This window comes from Amblyomma maculatum, chromosome 10 (genome assembly GCF_055883805.1).
Source record: "Amblyomma maculatum isolate TAMU_Amacu chromosome 10, ASM5588380v1, whole genome shotgun sequence".
NCBI classification, from domain to species: Eukaryota; Metazoa; Arthropoda; class Arachnida; order Ixodida; family Ixodidae; genus Amblyomma; species Amblyomma maculatum.
The window spans coordinates 5389344-5412169 of NC_139353.1; the positions used below are offsets into that span (position 1 = coordinate 5389344).

Consider the following 22826-nt stretch of genomic DNA (forward strand, 5'->3'; position numbering starts at 1 on the left):
GATATAGTTCTCAGCGCAAAGGCACGCGGCCAAAAAAAGGGAGGAAGAAGACTAGGGACGAACACAGCGCTGTGTTCGTCCCTAGTCTTTTTTTGTCGCATGTTTTTATGCTGAGAACTATGTCCTTAAATCTTAGATACCAACTAGCCCAACAACTAACTCTACTGAAGTAGGTAGACAGTCTACTTCTTTTTTGATGACATATTTCTCGGCCATCGCTGTCTTTGTTAAGAGACCACTGTCGACCTACTGCAATATTTCCATCTTCGTTTTTAAATTCCTTGGCAAGTACTTTCCTCGGCTCGCCGTCCTTGGCACAGTCGATGAGTCTCACCGGCGAGACACCGAACCAACGAGCAAACTCGTGCAGAACAAACCAGTGTGGCAACAAATGTAAAATAGACTACTCATTGTGATGCATCCCACCCTTGGTACCACCGATCGGGGCCGCAGCAGCGCAGCGATTACCTGCAACAGTTTTCTGCGATGCCCCCGCGTTAGCGAAAGCCTGCTATGGCATGCACCGGAGGCTCCAGCAACGAAATTTGCGTCCCGCCTTGTGCTTGCCAAAATTCGCTCTGGCTTAGTTTTCTTTTTCATCGTTCTGCTTATTAAAAATAAAGCAAGTAGATTGTGCTCACCACAAAGTGACTTCTATTTATGAGAAGCGGTGTCAGCCATTGGCTCCTAATTCAAATTAACCGGTGTGGAAATCGGCATGTTCGGATTATCGGGAGTTATCGCCCATTGATATACATATGGCTCTGCACGGACATGGGCGTTGATTCGAATTAAGCTATATCATATTAACGAGCTTTTATTTTAGCACTGTTGAGTGCATTTATTGAACTTACTTAAAACATTTGATATGTCAAACCATGCCCCTGCAAGTTAATGTTTTTCTAATAACACTACTTTGGGCACCTATGTGGGGTGCTAGCCACATGAAAATACTATAGAGCTACATGATATGAGGAGCGTGGCCTAAGATTGGTAGTAGCCTTCGCTCTGACAGCACCAGTTTCCACACAACACTGCTGTCATACGGGTAAGTCAGCGTTCAGCATAACGGTGGCCATGTAATGAAGCTAACCTAGTTGACCGAAGACTACCAGCGGCTCTCATCAGGCCTGCTTCGCTTGCCTTTGTTTCGAGGGCGTTACAAAATCCAAGTGTGCCTTAATCTTAGCAAAAGATTATTGTACTAAAAGCACCTTGATAATGTGACTAGGCTTCCTACACTAGGCAGTACTGAAGTTCAAGGTACAGGCTGCGGTCCAACGAGTGGTGCACTTCCATTTCACCTGCAACTACAATGTCACTGCAAAATGTGTGTCCATAGCTCTGGTGCACCATGCTCTTGTTCATGGCCGCATTTTGAATAACAAGTTACCAATATGTTGAACTACATGTTTTGTGGTCCTCTTTACATTCAGTATACCCAGGATTAACTGTATTTGATGGATGGAGGCACTTGTGATGAAATTCCTGGCTGTAGCTGGAGGAAGAAGTTACAAGTTCAGGCTAAACTATTCTGGTTCAAACTGTTTGCTCAGGGAGCATTATAGTTCACAAACTTCATCTATCTGACTTCCTTTTACATTGTACATTGGTGTATCCGTCAGGTCAAAAACACTAACGCAGTGTTAGAAGCAGTGTTGCATACCTGCCAAGTTTTACAATTTTATCGTAAAGTGCCTTATTTTCAGTGCTTTCTTGCGAGTATTGTAGTGCCCACTCTCATTTTACGATTTTTCTTGATATATGTCTTGACTAAAAAAAAGGTAGCAGGGTTAGACCGAGTAGACATGCGAAAACACGAACACAACTGCTTTTGTGCCGCGTACGCCATTTCATGGCAGGCTGTGTACTCCGTGGCGCATCTTATTTGTTTGCCACATCACTTGTCAGCGCCTCTATTCAATCAGATCATGCCTGTTCAATAAAGTACGGCTACATCGCAATTAACTTTTCGGCTAGCTGAGGCTGCCAAATTTTAGATAGGCTTACTGTGTTGGCAGCGTAGTTGCTGCGGGTGCAATTGTGAGATGTTTACAAGAAATACTTTCAAGTGTTCGTGCCCAAATATTCAACGAATTTTTTGTGCATACAAAAATATAGCAAAGGCGAAAGGTACGCTTTGGGCACCTACTGCCGCTTGATATGCCGCATGCCGGTCGTCGGGAAATTCTGCTTCATCGCGGTACAAAGAAGAATAAGGATTCGGCAAGTATTGTTGGCACCAACGAGAAGATTAGTGGGTATTTTATTTCTGAAGTGGACCAAGCCGCTATTCAAACCGAGTGTCTCTTCATGGCTTTTCTGATCGAGTAGAGGTAACCATTCGGGAGTGCATAGACGAGCAAGGCACGCTGCTGCCAGTCTTCAGGACATTGAGCATACTTTCAAGTATGATAAGCTCTCGGAAGTTACATTGGGCATTCTGACTCTCCCATGCAATAATGCAGAGTGTGAAAGAGTGTTTAGCAAAGTCAAGAAGACGTGCACCAGATTTCGCTCCTCCATTTCAAAAAAGGGCCTTGAACAACTGTTAATTGTCAAATGCAAGGAGTTTGGAGTTTGTCACAATCAGGTGTTTGGCAAGGACTTCCTGCAGAAGGCAAAAGCAGTAACCTCCCGAGTACTTTCCCAACTTTTCAGTTCAAATATGTGTTTCTGAAGTTGTGTTTACGAGACTTTTCGGAACTCTAGTTTAGACTGCTCTGTTTTCCATCATTCAAAAGAGATTTTGAGTAATAAAAACATTTTAGTATTTTTCACCGATACTTAGTATTTTTTGGCATCCTCTATAGTAGATTTAGCACTGTGGGGTTGGCAGGTCTGAGTGTTGCCAAGGTAGCGTTTTTTTTTTTTCTGCTAAATTTAGCGAGTTTTTACACTGTTTAGCAGGCAAAAATATTGGATTACGGGTAAGCAAGATATTTAGTAATTTTTAGGTCCTATTGGCTTTTATTTTGGCGATTCTTGGTGGCCCTACAAATTTTGCTTAGACTTGTGCAAAAAGCCTTAAAAATTATATTCATTTATGCAAGAGAATGTCGCTGTGAGTATATGTCGCTGAAATGTCAAGGCGGCAAATATTCAAACACGCCCAGTAAATATGCCCTGAATTGATATACATGATATTTTTAATGCAGTCGTCGAGTCTGATGCTGCCAATGATCTGATTCAACTGACTGGGAGTTCTCAAGTATGTGCTGAAGTTTAGAAAGAGTGGCTGCAGGACCATAGGTTTCGACGCTGCATACTGGAAGTTCGAAATACGAAGGAAAGAGTTGGCAGTGCCTCTTATGGAAATCGTTAGGGTTAGGAGAAAAAATTGCTAATGGAAGAAGCCCACTCTAATCAACTGGAAAACCGTGGGAGCACGGCTGTATTCTAAGATGAGGTGAACTGGTATAGAGATTCTTTCGTCAAAAATTCCTTCCTTGAGTTGGCCGAATTTCCTCTTTCAATGCTGATACTCCTCTGGTAGAATGCTTAAGTTGGACACATGCTCTCTCAATTAAATACCATCAAATGTAAACAGGGAACCTAGTTTGAAGAGAGATGGTGAATCCCATCTTTATTATTCGAACCGGGCTCTGAAGGAAGAGTAATTGCTGCTTAAGGCATGAATGTATATGTTGGCAGCAATGCTGCAATTCCACCTAGAACCAGCGGTAAGCAGACAGTCACCAGCAGAGTGCCCGGCATATCAGGCTGAAGTAAATAACATTTTTGTGAGTGAAAGTGCCTGAAGACAGCAGCTTGTAGTAAGAATAGAGAAGGTGCTTTCGCAGTCCTTATTTAGACCTACAGAAGGCAGTGTAGATATTCCTGAGAATGAAACAATTTGTAGTTCGAAGTTTGTAGTTGAAAGAGAAAAGACTGCTTTCTAGTTGTTGTTGTTTTTTTTTTTCAATTCAATTCAATTCATTTATTTTTCAGTGCAGTTACAAAGCAACTCTGAATGGCCCTGGGCTAAAAGTTGTACTCGGCAACTTGGCGACGGCCCAGGGGCCAAAGTACAAGACAGCAGAAGAATGCTAAATTGGGCGAGTTGGTGCATTCGCATTTTAGGAAAACGTAGCGCAAAGAAGACAAGGACAAAAAGAGAAGGGCAAAAAGAGAAGAGAAGCGCTCGTGTGTGTTTCCTTCTCTTTTTGTCCTTGTCTTCTTTGCGCTACGTTTTCCTAAATGTACAAGACAGCAGTCGACGCAGTTTTCAGTGTATATAAACAATAATAAAAGCAAGCCACTCATCAAAACCACAAAATTATGTACAAGCCTAATTAGTGCCAAACGCAGATGCATATAAAATAGAAACTGTTATAATACAGAAGCACATCACAAACCAAAACTAGCAACTACATCGTCTTACCTAGGCAAGGCATATAAACAAAGTTCGAGAAGATGAAAGTAGCGCATATTATTTTAGCACAGATTACAAAAGTATATGGGTTATATCTTTTGCAGAACAAATAACAAATATAATGCGTGCGGATTGGATTTTCAATGCAAATATTGAATTTAATTGTTTATGCGAGCTTTCGGGCTTCCTGTTGTGGGTTTTCTGTTTTTGAATTGGTAACGCAGATTAGGAGCTTTACAGAAGCCCGTGACCTGGAGTTAGGCACCACGTTTCCTTCAGAGCTATATTCAAAACCATGGTACAGTGTGAGTTCAAACAGGTTTGTACAGATTACAAGAAGATGAGAAATTATGCTCTGAATGTACTTCATGAAATTCCTAATGATTTTAGTCTTACAAATAACAAGAGTGAGATGGTGGTCGACATAATGAGTTGGTGTGCAAATCTGTTATTGTGTGTTTAGTCAAACTGTTTTTGCTGTGTTATGTACTTTGCATTTGTTGTCGATTGAATCAAATTTATGTACATAGGTCTACCTCATATTAAAAATTATGGTTTGCCTGCTGCATGGTTAACAATGAAGCAGAGTAGTATTAGCGGCGTCTGAAAATTCTCATTCCCTAATTGTTTATCAGAGAGCTCTCCTGCTGAAAGGTCATTGTGTGCGTTTGTCGCTTTTGCACATGATAGAGTTAATGGTGTGTACCAGTGTGAGCGTCACAGGTCCTGCTTCAGACTGATGATAGGTTAACCTTTTTAATATTCCTCTCTCTCGTTCCGTCCTTGGGCATTTATCCTTCACATTTTCTATGCGCAGATGATTTCATCGCGAGTGATGACGATGAGTGGGACAATAGCTCTGACGAGTGGAAACCAAAGAAACGGCGAAGACAGGTGGACGACTCTGGCAGCGACTGGGAAGAGGAGAACCGCCGGACCAAAAAGGCTACTGTGCGCTACGCTGCATCCGACAGTGACTCCGCCAGTGACTGGGAGCGTTCGAGCCGGAGGAAGAAGGTGACCAGAGCATCTTTTCCGCTCACCAGCTGTGTTTCATGTTTTTTTTTTTTTGTTTTTTTTTTTTTTGTTTTTATGTTGTGCAGAAAGTCTTTACTAACTCGGCACACTCCATATTTAACTTGGACCCGCCAGGGTGACGCAGTGGATAGGGTACTCAACTGCTGCGCCCAAGGATACAGGATTGAATCCCAACTTCTGTGGCCACTTTTCGATGGAGGCGAAAAGCAAGGTGTCTGTGTGCTGTGCGATGTGTTACATGCGGGTCTCGGCCCCTTGGTAGCGTTGGCTTGGCAGCATCGTGGCTCGGCTGACGGCAACAGCGGTTCCAGCGAAGACGAGGTGTCTTCTAACAAAACAAACGTTTAATACAACATCATGAAGGAACGGGCAGAGAAGCTTGCCCGGAGAGAAAACTGACGCTCTCACACAGCTGGTGTCTGGCGTCGTCTCAAGTGTCTCCCTGGCAGCGAAGTCTGTCGCTACTTTTTGTACGTTTGTCAGTTCAGGGGGAAAGGGAGAAACTTCGTGTCTGAACAAGACTAGATGACTCAATCGTCTGTGGCGCGCGACAGAATCTCCTCTACCTCCTGCAGACGGGCGAGGGCGAAGCTCTCCCTCTCGAGCGCCGTGCTTGGCCAGCGTTTGCACACACTTGCACGCACGCACACACTAGGCACGTGTGACTTCAGCGTGCCGAGACACGCCCGCGGGAGGAAGCGTAGGGCGGGCGGCCGGACGGTGCTGAAATGGCCGAAACGCTTACTGCTTTGCCTGATGCTACGCTACGGCCACGTCGGTTGTCGCACATGGTGGTGGCAAATCGTAGCAAATGTCGGTGCACGTTAAAGAACGCCAGGTGGTCAAAATTTGTGGAGTCCTCCACAATGGCGTCCCTCATAGCCTGGGTCGCTTTGGGACATTAAACCCCATAAACCAAACCTCTTCCATTTCCCTCTGTACAGGGTGTAGTGAACTGGCTTTCTCCTGGTTAACCTCCACATCTTTCCTTCTTCCCTCACCTTCTCTCTTCCCGTGTCTTCATGCCAAATATATTGCTACAGTTTTAATAAATGATTTGTTTTAGGTACAACCTTTATATTTTATTTTTGCCTTTAGGTGCGTGCATTTCAGGCCAAGACACCACCAGCTTGGATCAAATTTCTGCTTCAGAAAGGGACTTGACCCAGGAGCAGCTGTGTCACTGATTTTTCTCTTACAGTGGTGTTTCACGACTTCAACAGTGACAACAATATGAACTCTTGTGCAGACAACCTAATATTGCTTATGCACCGTAGAGCCCAACATAACCACCAATAACTTTCTAAAATATGCAAGGCCCCACAGCCGTAGATTCATTGCTGTAAAAGTAGTCATTGCTGTCAGAAAGTATGATTGGTCAGTCATAAATGGAAACAGTATAGACCTTTCAATAGTAACTCTGTAGTGTGGTCAAAATGCACAAATAATATCAGTGCATCAAAAAACCTATTGTAATCTCACTCTTGTTGCTGACCATTGCTAGCTGTTTGCTCTAGATTTAAAGGCAGTCATGGCAGCACGAAGTTTTGCATTTGTTTTCCTTGAAATGTCTGCTTTGAAGCTTTGGGGCTTTTCCTTCCGTGGTCAGCCGGTGATGGAGGTGTAGAACAGGAGAAAAGGGGCAGCCTTGGAAATCAGCAGCATTAAAGAAAATAATGAGGCATCTCTGTTACGATAAACCTCATTGCACTCTGCAAAGCTGCTGCTCTCTGTCAAGTTGTTTTCATTGCGGCTGGAAAGTGTTCACCTTTTCTTTCTTGGTAACAGTGCACAAAAGGCGAAAAAGGCCAGCTTCTGCCTCTCTCTGTTCACTGGCGTTAGGTTTGGGGGAGTAAAATATGGCAAAAGGAGATTTGAGTTGCAGGGAAAAAAAGGCCTGAAATCTGGAATTTCGGGCTTAATTTTTGAAATATTCGGTTATAGCACATGAAGTTGTTAGCATTCTGGCTTGAAAATGTTTGCTTTCGTGCAGCCTACAACCAGGACCCGCAACAGGCGGAAGAGATCAACCTCAGAAAGCGGCAGCTCCGAAGAGAGTGAAGAGGCACCTGTCCGGAGGGGCCAGAGGCGCCAGCCTGCAAAGCGGACGACGTGCAAATACGGCAAAAAGTGTTTCAGGTCAGCACACTCCTTTACGTAGAGACCTCAAGAGTCACTTAGATTTGGACATTGTAGTGCATGAAAGATAGACAAAAACCCTTCTTGGTTTTCTTTGGTGCCAGTACAGAGAACCTAAAAAAGTTCCTTGTGGCAAGAGGGAATGAGAAAGTTTTGCATACAAGCCTAGGCATAGTTGCCAGCATATGAAAGGAAACCTTGCATTTTATGCCGTTGTGTAGCGTGCGTGCATTTGTGCTTGCCAGAGAAACTGTGTGCGACTAAATGTCAAAGCCACACTCTTTACCAAAGTTAATACGAAACGTGGCCAAAGAGCATGCAACATATTTAGTGCATGGTCAGTGTGGTCTTTGAGCCTGTGCGGTAGCATGTTGTTGGGGCTTCAGAGGGCCAACTATGGTGACCAACCATTTTAATTGCATTTTCCGCTCACTTTTTTTGGTGGCAGAAAAAATGCACAGCATCTGAAGCAGTTTAGCCATCCAAATGACTCCGACTACGAAGGCTCCTCGGCTGATGAAGAAGAGTCCAAAGACGAGGAAGAGGCAAAGGACCGCACTGACGATAGCGATGCAGGGAGTGACGATGACCGAGGCAAGAAAACCTCCAAGCGACCTGCTGCCACTGCTGCCACCAAAAAGCGCACCAAGCCACAGCAGGGAGAGAGCGACCGCGATGGTAGCGGAGATGAGGACGACAGACCAATGTGCCGATATGGGAAGGAGTGTTTCAGGTTAGAATAGCCTCACAAACGAGAAAGGATGGATCAGACCATGTTCATTGCATGAGAAAGTACAGAAAGCCTGGCTTAGCCCAATGCATGCAAGTAAATGCCACCCTTGGACTGACTTGACCTTGTAATCCTGCTGCCCTGCCAATGCTTGCTTGCGTTAAGGACAGTGCACAGAAGGCACTGCTCCTTATTTGTCGCCATTTGAATCAAAAATAAATTTGAATGCTTTGAAATTGGCAGAACTGATATTTTCGTGACAGTTGCCATAATCTCCAACATATAGTACCTCAACTTTGAGCCCGATACCTTTCCTAAAGCTAGTATTAGGTGAAGGCGCGTCTTACTTCTGTGGCCAATTGCATTGATGAAATTTAGGTCTGTTCTTGCACGATCATTTGTCCTGGTGCACGGTGACAGTTGCACAATCGTTTGTTGTGAACCACTGCAAAGCAGCCAATAAAGTTACATTAAACTAAATCAAAAGCAAATGGCTCAATTCAAACTCAGTTCTCTCGTTTCATTAGGTGGCTATTACTGTGAACTAGTTGGTGGTGTTTGAGAATCTGTTGTGTACCCATCGAACTGACTGATCATGAAATTTTGAGGGTTTGTTTCTAGCCCCTTCAACAAAACTCTCATGTCACATGAGCAGCAGAGAGGTGGATACACTTTGTAGAACTGCATGCTATCACAATGCAAATCTAAGACAAAGGCACGAGGCTCATCATAACTGAAGCAAAATCTTTGCATGATGCACATCTAAAGCCATTTTTTGGCTAAGTTTCTTCTACAACACCCACCATTGTGTGCGGAGGTCTTGATGTACAGCCTCGGAAAACGGGCCAGAATTATGAGAGGGAAAATGTTCTGTGAATCCAACTTTTCATCTCGCAGTTTTTTCTTAGCAGGTTAGAAGCTACAACTATCAGTCAGTGTATTTTAACACTTGCAGGAATGTTCCACCCGAACATGGCGGTACGAAAATGCTTCTATGCTATTCGATGATGTCCATGCATGGGGTCTAGGTGGCCAAAAATGGCACCTCTCATATCTAATGTGCTCCTTTGGGGTGTTAAACCCTTTCAAGCCATACTGTCGCATCGCATTCATAGTTTCTACTCCTCTGCATGCAGTATTTTACGTTCTGATCGTCAAGACTTTCAAATATGTTCCACTTCAATTGATGTCGCGTTTGCGATGGAACTGCGCACAGGGCTTGCATATTGTGGTAAATTTTGTTTTAGGGCAAGTTTTACAACGGTGCCTGCTTGGTTGCGCTGTGCACAATGCAAAAGCATAATCGTCTATGTCGAGATCAACTATTCGAAACATGAAAATGCCGTTTTCTCACTGAAGGGAGGTGAAGTTCAGGCTTCTCGCTTCTTGGAGAAGTGCAGAGAAACTCATAATGATGTCATTGTTGCTAAATTTTCAGATTTCCACTGACTTAGCCCACATGCTGCCATGTGTCATTTGATGCTATCAAAGAACAACATGAGCTATATAATTGGTGTCACCGGTTTCCTCTTTTCAAACAACATTTCTCCATCTGAAACATGGCACCGCTACATGTGATGTCATTGTAGCCCCAGCCAGAGGTGCTGTACACTGTGGAAAAGTCTGAGCACAGATGTCACTTTGCCAATTATATTGACAGTTCAAATGCTAGCACAGAAGGACTCGCATTCTTACCTGTGAGTTTCATACATTTATTCCGTTTAAGCACGTCGAACTTCAGAACCTCTTCAGCTGCCCCTTAAGGCTAGAAGAGCTGGTATCATAGCATGCAGTCTTGTGCCATAGAATAACAGCTCATTGTTGAGCACACTACTGCACAGAGGCCAATAACTGAGCGAATGCAAAGAGTAGATGAACAAGTGCGCTAAATTTGGTGTTTTCTTTTTCACTTCACAGGAAAAACGCCCAGCACTTGAAGAACTTTAGGCACCCTGCAGCAAGCAAGAAGAAGGAGCCGCCAAAGCCGACGAGCAAGAAAGGTAAGTGGAAAAAGTTTCTGCCGTCAGATTGAACTGGCTGGTGTTTTGGAGATGGTGGCAGACATGCACAAAGTGTGCTTGGCAGTGTTTGGAGGTAGCTTCCGGGTAGCTTTGCATTCAAGTTTGGCTTGTGTGCAGGTGTGCAAAATTATGAGCTGAATCTGAATTTGTGCTTCTTTATGTTCTGAGTACAGGAGTCGTAAAAATAGTGTGACTGGTTTTTCGCCGTCTGTATGCAGCATTTTGCCACGGCTTATAACCCCCTCACAGTGGACATTTAATGTTACGTTCACCCAGCGTAATCCATCCTGTTTTTGTCACTGTTACGTGATGAAACCTAACGCCATTCACAGTTGATGGTATTGCTGATAGGAGCAGTGCCATGTAAAAAAAACTACGTCTTAGTTGGACATATACTGTCAGCCACCATCTTCTCGGTGTTGACATGCCGCCAGCTTGCAGGACCTTTAGATGGCACTGATGTTTTTAGTATGCCACCGGATGTTGGCCCTGTTCCTGAAACGGGGACCAAAAAGAAGTTTGGTTAGTTGGCTATCAAGTTAGGTACGGAGAGGGCACCTCAGCACTAGGGTGAGACATGAAACTTGACGTCCAGTCATGAAGACAACCGCAGAGCTAGAAGTGGCTTGGCTATTTCTCAGAAAGTGCTGGTCTTTACATGTACCGCATTCATGCTCAAATGAAATAGCGCAGTTGTTCAAGACATCATTATGTGAAGTAACATGTTACACACTGCATTTCACTGTAACTACTATATTAAGTCTCTATTCAGCTCCGGAGGCAAAGGCTTTATTAATATGGGCTGTTTTCTGTGGCTGAGGGCTTTCAGCGCCAGGTAGTCAGGTGTGACTATCCTAGTCAGAAAAGGCTGTCATATGCCGTGTTGTATTGTGCATTTCTCTCAACGTTTTATGAGCTAATTTGTGCTCTTATTTTGTTTCTGTTTTCTTGTAAGCATCCTATGCAAAGTCTGCCTTTCTTTGTTTTCACATGTCTTGGGCGTATTCTGAAATTCCTTTAGTTTTTACAGGAACAAAACGAGCTGGAAAATAATTGCTTCCCAGGCGGATGCCTTTGGTTACTGTGCTGTTGCAGTGTACTCCACATTGACTGAAAAACCCCTTGGGGTACCATTCTTTAAACGGCATCACATAACAAAACTGCTGGAGCATAACTGTCCTGGATTGTAACTATCCTGGAGCATAACTCTCCTGACTTGTAGCTGTGCTGGATCATAAATATTCTGGATCATGACTGTACTGGAGCATAAATATTCTGGATCATGACTGTGCTGGAGCATAACTATCCTGGATCGTAACTGTGCTGGAGCATAAATATCCTGGATCGTAACTGTGCTGGAGCATAAATATCCTGGAATCGTAACTGTGCTGGAGCATAAATATCCTGGGTCATGACTGTGCTGGAGCATAAATATCCTGGAATCGTAACTGTGCTGGAGCATAAATATCCTGGATCGTAACTGTGCTGGAGCATAAATATCCTGGGTCATGACTGTGCTGGAGCATAAATACCCTGGGTCATGACTGTGCTGGAGCATAAATATCCTGGGTCATGACTGTGCAGGAGCAAAAATATCCTGGATCGTAACTGCTGGAGCATACCGTATATTGCCGACTATAAGTCGACCCCCCAACTCGCGACCCCCTTTGGGCAAAAAAAAAGACTCCGAATTTAGGTCGGCGCTGCCACACCCTGCGGGCCTAGTTCGCCCAAAAAGTATTTCAGAAGGTCGTGTCATAAGGAAACATTTATTCGTTCACTAGACATCTGTTGTCGCTTGTACCCTGCCGGGGTGGCGCAGTGGTTACGGCGCTCGACTACTGTTCCCAAGGACGCGGGATCGAATCCCGGCCTCGGCGACAGCTTTTCAATGGAGGCGAAAAGCAAGGCGCCCGTGTGCTGTGCGATGTCAGTGCATGTTAATCCTTTCACTGTCGGCTGTTTCTGACCGGGACGCACCCCCAGTGTCGGCTTGGTTTCAGAGAACGAGCATATCAGGGAACGAGTGAAGTCGAAAGAGAAAAAGATGGAAAGAGGCTAAAACACTCATGTGCTGCTGCTAATGGCAAGCTGTCCTCAAGCGAGGGCATGTGGAGAGAGCAAATGCAGCAATCGAGTCATATGTCAGTCGGAGAGAGGCAACTGCGTGCGGCCCTGAACTTGCCACGCCGTAGCGGAAGCGCGACAAAGAATAAAAATAAAAACCTCCAAACCTGCCGCAGATGGCAGAACAAACTTTGAACCCATAACCGCACGCGCGCGCCGAAGGATCGCTCGCTCGAGAGAGTAGCGTCACGGAGCGACCACGCCCCCTCCCACGAGCAAAGAACGGGCGGGTGCGGTCGCACCATACTCTTCCATATATGTGTCATATCGGCACGGAGCGAGCATATCAGCTTGTAGAAAGATTCAACAAATGGCGGAGCAAGTCTAAGCGCGGTAGCTTTACGGTGAGGCGCGAAGATTTGAACGCAAGATAGAATACGTACGGGTACGTTATTGACACTGCGGGGAGGAAACGCGAATGCGTACCGGTACGTTCGTGACAGTGAAAGGGTTAAAGAACCCCAGGTGGTCGAAATTTCCGAAGTCCTCCACTACGGCGTCTCTCATAGCCTGAGTTGCTTTGGGACGTTAAACCCCTCAAACCAACCAAACCAACCAACCTGTTGTCGCTTGTGAGGACACAGTCGCGATCATCATCTTATGTGCCACTGCTGCCGCTGGTCGTCGGAAGCGGCGCCGAGATACTGCACGTGGAGAACACCGTAGAGACCATGTCTGTTGGTAGTCCATACCAGGCATCGTTGACCCATTGAGCCACTTCGCCCAAAGAAGCTCGCTTCAGCCTCCGTGTTGGTGTCTTTGGATTTTCTTGCTGAAGCCACTCGTAGAATGCACCGATGTGGTCTTTGAATGGCTTGTTCAGTGCCACATCCAGTGGCTGAAGAATAGGTGTCAATCCAGCCGGAATGATGACCAGGTCGCATCCCGCGTCCGCTACTGCTTACATTGTCGGTTATGTGGCCACAAAATGAGTCCAGGATGAGCATGCTGCGGGGCTTCAGCAGTGCCCCTGGACACCTGCACCACACGAGACGAAACCATTCGAGGACCATTTCATCATTAAAAAATCCCTTCTCATTCACCTGCACAATGACTTTTGGCAGGAACTTTTCCTTCGTCGGGATCGTTTTCCTCTTGAACAGAAGGAATGGCGGCAACTTGTGCCCATCTGCCGTACAGCATAACATGACCGTGAAACGGTTGTGCGTGTTGCCTTGTCAGCAGGCGGACCTGGCGCTCCCCTTTTGCAGACACGGTCCAATTGCTAGGCATTTCAAACCAGACTGGAGTCTGATCATCGTTGCCTATTTGACCAAGCAGAAATGAATGTGTTGCCCGCAGGTCATTCACGTAGCGCAGAAAGACGCTTCGTTTTTTTTTCGTAGGCTTCGGGCAACCGTTGGCATACGGTCGGCCATCGCCTCAGGCTTAGGCCGTTCCTCTTCATGAAATTCATCACCCACTTCTTAGACACTTTAAAGTCGGTACGCGGGATGCACATCTCCCCTGCGACAGCGCGTGCCTTTGTTTCAATGTCATTGTAGCAAACACTCAGGCTCTTGCTTCTCTGGTCGTGAACCCAATCTCCAACCGCCTGCTCAACACCAGGGTATTATTTGGACTTCGGCCCACGAAAGGAACGGCGTGTAGCAGCACACGCAAAAAGCTTACTTCTTTGTTTTCTCCAGCCTCTCACGCACATTTCTGAGACGTCAAACTTCCGCTCTGCTTCGGCGTTGTTTTCCGACTCGGCGTAAAGGATGACTTGTCGCTTGAAAGCAGCGCTGTACTGTTGCCGAGGTTGCGGCGGCATCTTGCAAGGCCTCCGTCGAGTGACACAAACCACATACACCGCTGTTAGCTGTCATATCGGCTTGAGTCCAGGCGGTGCGACGAGAAGAAATGGCGGAAGGCACACAACGTTGCACAACACGTGAAAATGGGCCTTGGAAAATGCTTCTCGGCTCATGTGAATGGTCACGTGTGGCCGTTTTGGATTGGATTGGATTTGTAGCTGTACCATTTGTATCAAACATTGCCAGCCCGCCCGGCTTTGGCCGTTTTTTTGTGGAATGCCCACGGTTTGTCGATAACAAGTTGCTATCGTAATAAAGCAACCCTTTGGTGCATATCTCAATTAAATTCTTTTTTTGAAGCAGATCCACTTTCGCATTGTGTCTGACAACCTTTATGAAATTACGAGTGCACGGGGCGTGGTATTATCCGCGACTCGGTCGAAATTACTTTTGACCCCGCATATAAGTCGACCCCCCAACTTTTGGAACGACATTTTAAATAAAAGGTCGACTTATACGCAGCAATATACGGTAACTGTGCTGGAGCATAACTATCTTGGGTCATGATTGTGCTGGAGCTTAATATCCTGGAGCATTGTTTTCCTGGATCGTAATTGTGGTGGAGCATAACTCTTGGTGCATAACTGTGCTGGACCGTAACTGACCTGAAGCTGAAACATCAACAGCATGTACGCCTTAGTAATGGCCTTGTTACCGCTGTCTGACCCATGTGCTAAGCTTTGGCCAGCAGCCTCTAACAGCCCAAAAACTGGATTCCATTTCAACCGTAGAATTGTGCCAGAATGCAAACCATTTTATCTTTACCAGCAAAGCCACGAAGGATTGTGAAAGGATTGTCTGAAGAGGAGGAAGAAGACGAGAGAGGGGAGCAGTTGGGTGACGAGTACGAGTGGAAAGACGATGAAGACGTCAACAACGACAGCAACGAAGGGGATGGCAGCGAACAACAAAAGAAGGCAACCCCCACCAAGCGGAAACGCACGGCGGAGCGAGCTGCCGCAGCCTCTGCTGCAGCCGATGACTGAGTGGCCTGGTGGTGACTGGAGTGTGTGCCCCTTGGTGGTGTACAAGTCCGTGCGTGTGTGTGTGACCTCCCCATGGTGTTTAGTAACAGTACAATGCCTCCTCCTCATTGCAAAGGCATTTCATTTCTTCTCGCACAATCCCCGTCTTGTGCTCGAACTTCTGCAGTGGTGTAACGTGCAGTCTCTCTGCCTACCTTTCCCAGTTCTTGTAACCCCCCCCCCCATTTTGCAAAGTGAGTAAGAAAGTGTCTTGTGCAGTTGGTTATAACCCCCTGCTGAAAGTTGAAACCATTCAAGCCACCACATTATTCCCATCTGTCAGACATCGCTTCTTTCGTCATCTTCATTGCCCTGCTTGTACCATAGCTGCGTGTTTTATTTTGGTCTTTTTTTTTTCCTTCAGATAGAAGCGAGTGTCTGACGTCTCATTTTCTGTCTGCCTGTACTGCCTGTACTATCGTTTCCAAATTGCTATGACTAAAGGCACCGTTGTGGTCATTGAGGACAGCCCACAGTGAGCTAAGAGCGAGCCCAGACTTTAAAGCTGCCGCACGAGCGTTTGCTAGTGCACTGGTTACTGGCTGGCCTATCCGCAGCTGCTTGGCAGCAACAGATGATTTCGCACGGTGGCATGCAAGCCAGGCTTTGGGTTCACGAAGTTTCAAGCAGCTGCCTTCCTGAAAGCTTTCTCAAAGCTTGTCTAGTAAAAGAGGGAAGGGGTCTGCCTAACTTTCTGGACTGAGCTTGAGCTTGCACAGGTTCATCTATCTTGGACAACTTTTAACTTTGATTTCTTACGTAAAAGTTTTATAGCCGCAGATGTTTGAGGAGCTTTTTCAAGGGCTTTTGATAGCCTGTTGGCACTGTCAGCTCTTAGAGCAGGATCTCGCAGTCCGACTGAGATGTGGGGTGAGAGCAGATGTTAGCTTTGAAAGATGAACATTTCGGGTTGACGAGATGCATTGATCGTCACTGCTTCACTTTGGTAGAAAGATCTGAGATAGTTTTTCGTTGTCTTACTGTTAAGCTACCCTTTTTAAAAAAATCTTACTATAATGCACTTGAAAAAAAACAACCCCAGTGGGTTATTTTGAATTTTTTAGCAATTTGAGTTGGTTGCATTATGTTCCTGATATTTATCTTCTTTACAAGAAAGTCTTTTTTAATACTAGTGGACCAGTTTCGAAACAGCAAACCAAACCTTGGCTCCGTGATTAAGGGCAATTTGGCATCGTCACAGCCATTATTTGCCAAGTTCCCTTACACGCATGGAGTTGCCAAAATAGCAACTGCTAGTAAGGGCTACATTCACAAAATACCAGAAGTGACTGAATTCAGGTCTGACATTATTTATTTGACAAGTAATGCTAGTGAGCTATATTGGTAGTGTCACACAGTGTTGCCCATGGAAAGCGCTAGAACTGATTTCATGAGAGCGGCCAACTTTAAGCTTACTTTGGGCAGGAACTAAACACATATAGCCGTGTTATTTGGCAGAAATGATCACCATAGAGAGGGGAGCCTATGGTTTAAAATTCATTAAATGTGTGAACCTCAAAAGACAGACTTATTTGAAGTTGGTATACTTTAGCAAACATTGAATGTCTCAGTGCACAGGGTTATCCATAACATAGTAAAAGCCCACTGTTGCTGCCCTGAGGTTTTAATAAGAGTTGCAAAAAGCATAGGAAGAACAGCAGCTACATTATGAGGACACTGCTGTTTTTCTTCCCTTTCTCTTTAAGACCACAAGACGTGTAAGCTAGCCAAATTTTGCAGGCATTTTAAAGCTTCTTTAAAAGGAGTCAATGCTTGGTTTCTGGTGATTTGTTTCAAATTTTTTTCCTAGCTCGTTGCTGTCAACTTGGCACATTCATGAAGACATAATTAGTTTTAACAGGGATATGCTTGTAATCTAAGGAGGTAGTAATAGTTGAGCTGTAAATGCAGATTGTCACGCTTTTTACATTTCCACAAAGGAAGTCAATTTTTGCACTATACTATATAATGCGTAAATATTGCAGCAGAATAAGTGTATATAGGCTGTGAGGTTAACATTAGACTTACGTGAGAGTCCACCCATTAAAACTGGCTTAGCTGCGAGGTTCATTTATTTTTTTCATGTGCTGGCTTTCCAGTTTGCTTGGCTAGGCTGTAGATAGATTCTTCTGTTCACAAGTTTCTGCACTATGGAAGAAAGGGTGTTAAGTTTGTTAAATTTTTGTGTTACATGAAGACTGTCCGGTAGTGTGCGGCAAGAATACATGGAACGGGCATCTGACCAGAGGGAGACAACTGGATAATGTGTTATGAAAAGGATCGTACATTTGTGGCACCTAGTCTTAATTCGTGCCCTTCAGGCATGAATTCAAGGGACCATGAAGGGCTATTTACTAAAGCTAGAAAACTCGCGCAAAAAATCTGTATTCCATTGCTCAGTTCTGGAATGCATAAATTTTTCAAGCTGATTTTGCTAACACCCAAGACATTAGAGATAAAATATGATGTTCCTTCTCCCCCCTTTCAACTCTGCACATGCCGGTTCCTGTTAGAAAGATAAAGAGGATGGGTCATTACTGCTTCCCACCATGTCCCATCCCGCCCATGTCACTTGAGCCGCTCAGTGAGGGGGCATGCCCAGTAGTCCCAGTTTATGTCTACCAGAGGGGGGCAGGTTAGGGCCTCTCGATGAGGTCTCACCCTAATTGGTTGTGAGCAGCTGTGAGGAGCAATTGTAAACATTAGTTGATTTTAGGGTGCGCGTGAAGCATTCAAATCTGGTTAGAATACTCACAAAGGCCACATCTACAGATGTGTTGCAATAGAATATGACCATGATTATCTTTTCAGTGTCGCTTTAAGTCCAGAGGTAGGGGAGGGAGAGATAATTTTTTTTCTTAACAAGCATGCCAGGATTGCACACAAAAAAATGTCCAGCCATTCCCACTGGTTAATTGTGCTACTTCTGTCAGGCCCTCGTATATCTTTGTTGTTACTTCACACCATCTTTAAGGGTTTAATTGCACTTATTTTGACTCATTCCTCTTGCAGAAGGTCATTTGTAAAGAAATCAACTCATTTTATAGTCACTTTGGAATGTTTGCACTAGCAGAAAGAAGCAAATACAAATTGACCCTCACCAGATCCACGCCGGAACTATCGTAAAATGTGGAACCATCCAATAAACAAAACGGATTCTTGCGTTCATTTTGCATGCCTGCCTCAGCGTCTTTCTGTACAGTGTTGTTCAGACATGATGAACGCATTATTTACATCCACATTTGTGGAAACTGCGCCTTCTACGGGCAATAGCTCAATGTCTAGCCACTGCACCCACATATGTGAGCGCATGCAGTGCCTGGAGAGACATCTGTTTATTAGTAAATGACTGACAACTGGCACATTCTGAAAAGACAAGGGGTTTGTGCAGTGGTGACACCTAGCGGCGTGAGTGGATAGGGCATCTCTTCATTGGCAAATAAGCCAGCAGTGGCTCATTGCAAAAAGCCACCCATTGGGGCTTGTACAGTGGTATCACCAGGGGTGGTATTCTTCCGGCGTTGCCTTTTGCGATCCATTCATTTCAGTTGCATTGGTGTTACCCTAGCTGGCACCTCCCCAGCTTTCTGCTAGATTGTCAAACCCGCCACTCAACCTGATTCACTCGAGCCTGCAGAAGCAGTGGTAGGGCCAACTTGAGTAGCAACCATGCGACCAAAGCAAACATGTCGCAAAACGCGGCATTGAGAAAATGCCCCTTTTTACTGTAAGTGGAAGCATCCTTCCACTAGTGCCTGTATTGAGGAGTCAGTGTGGATTATAGGGTACCTGAACCACTGTTTGAACTTTGAAAGTTAGTGAAGAGTGAACTACTTATGAAAATGTGAATTGGAGCCTGAGCAAGCCTATACATATAGAGGTTAAAATAGCCAGTGCAATAAGGCTAGGAGTTCTACCTGGTAAGCTTTCTCTTTTTTTACTTTGAGAATTTATTTAAAGGGATACTGAGAAGAACTCTGTCATGTTGTTGTTCTTAGTGAAGTGTGATTGTTGGGTCCTTCATTAATGCTGCATGTTTTATTCAAAAAGTGTCACTTTCTAGGCAAAGAAATTTTAATCAAAATTGCACTGTTTTTACGCATTGCTGCAGTTTGAAGTCCTAACACTGGTGATGTTGAGTGGCCTAAGTTTGCTCAGTTTATTTTTATTTGTTTATATTCATTCAGTTGAAGGAAAGGTAGCATTGGTGGTCTGCGGTAACGGTACGTGTCTTCCTTTTGGCTTTCACTCCTTTTTTAGCCCCATTTTTTCAGAGGAAGTAGTCTCTCGCTCCTTAGAAAGTGGTAATGAGTCAATCTCTACTGACATCCGTTTGCATTCTGTGCCCCTGACTGTCGCATGCAGCACAACATTAAGTAACCTCCTGGGACCAATCAGAAGTGCCGGGAGTCGATTCGTGGGCCCCTTGGGAACTCCGCTGTAGTTATGGTCAGAGAGCCCGGCACCAGGCGTAAATGGAGTTGCATCGATCCATCTGCTTGTGTGCTGTCATGGCCTGTTCTGTTTTCGAACTTTGCCATCCTTCTCTCACTTTTGTATATTGTTTTTGTGCTGCGTCACATGAAGAAAGTACCTGCGCTTGCCATCAGCTGTATGTAGTTCAGTTGAAGCATTGTCTGTGAAGCTCATTTTGCATCCTTTGCATTATTTTTGGAATACCTCGAGGGAACACACAGCTTGCGTCTGCACTTTCCTTGGTTCGCAGTTCTCATCAACCTTTATCCTATACAGTTTTCATGCTTGTACTGGCACCTTGTTCAGTGACATTTTGCACTGCTTCCACGGTTTTCTTGCAAGTTCTTATTGTGGATTGTCTCCTATCTTTCCCTTTCCACACCCCCTGCTTGTTTTTGTGAAATTGTTTGCTTATCATGATAGGAGTAATTCACAACTTTTATTATGCCGAATTTCTTGCACCCTCCTTTCAGGCAAAAGGTGACAAACTGTAGCAGAAGGTACCAAAGACTCTGAAGTCTAAATTTTATGTGCTGAAGCTGTCCGGGAGGTTGGCAGTGGAATAAACATTTGCATATGTTAAACGAAATCTATGCAAAGAGTGCCCTGTATATATAAAGGGTACGCAGAAAACACCTGTTACTTCAGGCAGTGTCAAAGCTTGCTTACCTCGATTTTGCTTAGTCCAGTATGCTGCAGGTCGGAATGATTTTCAGACACAAGGATATTAAAGTTCTGCATTTACATTCCAAGAGGCCCGCTGATTTATGTGGGTAGAACGCCCTGGAATTTGTAGCAGAATAGACTTGCAAAACTGTCAATGAAACATAATTAATATTGGTCCTGTTTGCATTTGAATTACCACATGCCAATTTGACCTGGACCTAAATGAGCTGATAATGTGTCTTTTGGGTTAGTTTTCTTTTCAGACAGCTGGAGTGCTTTATTGAGCAGTCCCCATAACAACAGCTTTGTGAAAGGTATAACATATGTGAAAAGTTTACGAGGTACAATGCTGCCTGCAGTATCAAGCTGCAATGCACTCTTCATTTTAATTTGCTTCAGTATGCATTTTTGCTGCGAAGGAACTGTCTGGCACTGGCAAGTGGAAGTGTTGGCACCTTGTGGAACTGTCGGAGCATCTCGTTTCTTTTCTGATTGTATTTCCTGGGCTTGCGTTCTTGTGTTTGCACGGTGCATTGTCACAAGTCAAAGAACAACGAAAGTGTGCTTGGAAAATAGCTGCTTATTTGTGGTAGCAGAGTGCCTAATGCAATTGGTTGATAAGGCATGCTGATCTGCTTAAGAAGTTTTTACTGGGGCCTTCTAGAAGCATTGGCAGCATTAGAATCCCTTAGGATTACTCTGCGTCGAATATAGCTGACAGAAGCCTGCAGCATCACCAGGAAGTAGGTCGTGCAGACTGCAAAAATGGCACTAAAGCCAATCACATAACATTGTTTAAGGCCTGGTGAAATGCATTCAAGTACCTGCCGTAAGAACTTTATTGTTTTGTTCCTTTTTTTTTTCTTTTTTTCTTTTACCTTGCATGATTGCTAGCAGCAATATATGCGACTGATAGCTAAGGCAACTGTCTGCTTTGCGATTCGGTAGCAGTTATCCCGTTTGCTGCGATTGGTACAAAATTGGTATGCTGATGGGTGTGTTCGGGGCATGAAGCCTTGACTTGTGCGGTTGTCACAGGTTTTTTTTTTTTGTCACAGAGTTTTTATCAGCATACTTGCACTGTAAGGTCAATTATACCTTCTGCATTTTTGTTCATCTCTTTATGGACTTTTTTTTAATATTAAGGGATGAATTTGGAGGGTACCTACTCTCTTCAGCGCTTGATAATTATTGCTTTCTGTCAGCCATCTTCTCATGAGCTGCACCTGTAGTTGAAATGCTGTATTAATGCAAACTTATGCATATCCAGCACCACTCCTCTTCCTCTTTTTCTTTTTTTTTTTTTTCTTTTTGTGTGTGTGGGGAACTGTGTAATGGGTGCTTAGATTTTAGTGTGTGATCACTATTTCGCTTTCCTTTTCTGGAATAAGGCCGTCAAAAAGTCTGGATGCTTGAAACCACAGAATGCTTAATTTCCCATTAATACAGTGCCCGTATTACCTGTACGTACGCTGTGACCTGTGAAGACCGATTGATGTGCTACATGTTCTGGCACTGGTGAAACATGCTAGAGTTCCCTATAAGCATTGCGATGTGTAGTTTCACTATTAGAGGGGGTGTGTTGAAATGCTACTTGTGCTTATGCAACTGTGAGTGCACATATTTGTGTGAGTGTGTGTGTGATTGGCATGCTTGTGTGTGTGCGGCGCGTGTGAAATATTGCACTTCCCGGGACATTGGTGGTGTTATATTTGACACGACCCAGCGTGGTTTGTTTTGCAAGAATGGAAGCCAGCACAGCGCAGGCTCGGCCGATGTGCATCTTTCCTGGATGGCACAAGTGGTACGAAATAAAGATATTTCTGCATCCAAAGCTGCAAAGCCTCTGATGACATTCGCATATTCATCTGTTGCTAGTCACTTGACTCTGAGTTTTCTCATCTGCGTTTAAACGGCCCCTAAAACGCCATTTACGGTCGTATTCTGATGCTGCAGGTGTTTAGAGGTGGCCTTAGTGAGCATTGAGATGATATTTGAAAAGCTCAGCGTGTTAGCTATAATTTACATATAATTTTTGAAAATTGCCCCTCGCAGCCGATTAGGGCGGCTCGCCACCGTGCGTTTTCAGCCGCCCAGCCCATGCGACGTCATTGGGGCAAGTGTTATCATTGGCCATGGCCGTATGGCGTCACGTGCAATTTTTTGCAATTATAAATTTTAAAATGAGCACTATTGTTTCTTGAAGTAATATTTTATTCGTTGGTTATTATTGCATAATAAAAAAAAGGTAAGAATTCTGAGCGCATCTTGATGGAAACAGAACACTTCCAGCCAAGACAGATCCGTCTGCTCGCAAAAGCACATGTTGTCCGTTTTGAAATCTCGGGATACCAACTGGTGCTGCTTTGTTTCTGGATCGGAATGGGCCACCATTGCTGTGTGGTCCATTCT

At 44.6% G+C, this 22826-nt stretch overlaps 1 protein-coding gene across 4 annotated transcripts in view; it reads left to right on the plus strand.

The window, feature by feature from the left end:
* LOC146175434 (uncharacterized) overlaps window positions 1-22287 on the plus strand; it is a 39510-nt gene extending 17223 nt beyond the window's left edge. The window contains exons 8-12 of one of the 4 annotated variants that reach the window (XM_084581777.1): window positions 5193-5392; window positions 7407-7552; window positions 8001-8285; window positions 10200-10282; window positions 15016-22287. In XM_084581777.1, the coding sequence (XP_084437903.1) occupies window positions 5193-5392; window positions 7407-7552; window positions 8001-8285; window positions 10200-10282; window positions 15016-15233 (932 nt within the window). In that variant the 3' untranslated portion in view covers window positions 15234-22287. The other 3 variants (XM_084581780.1, XM_084581781.1, XM_084581778.1) reach the window with 3 other exon arrangements.
* The last annotated feature ends 539 nt before the right edge of the window (window positions 22288-22826 follow it).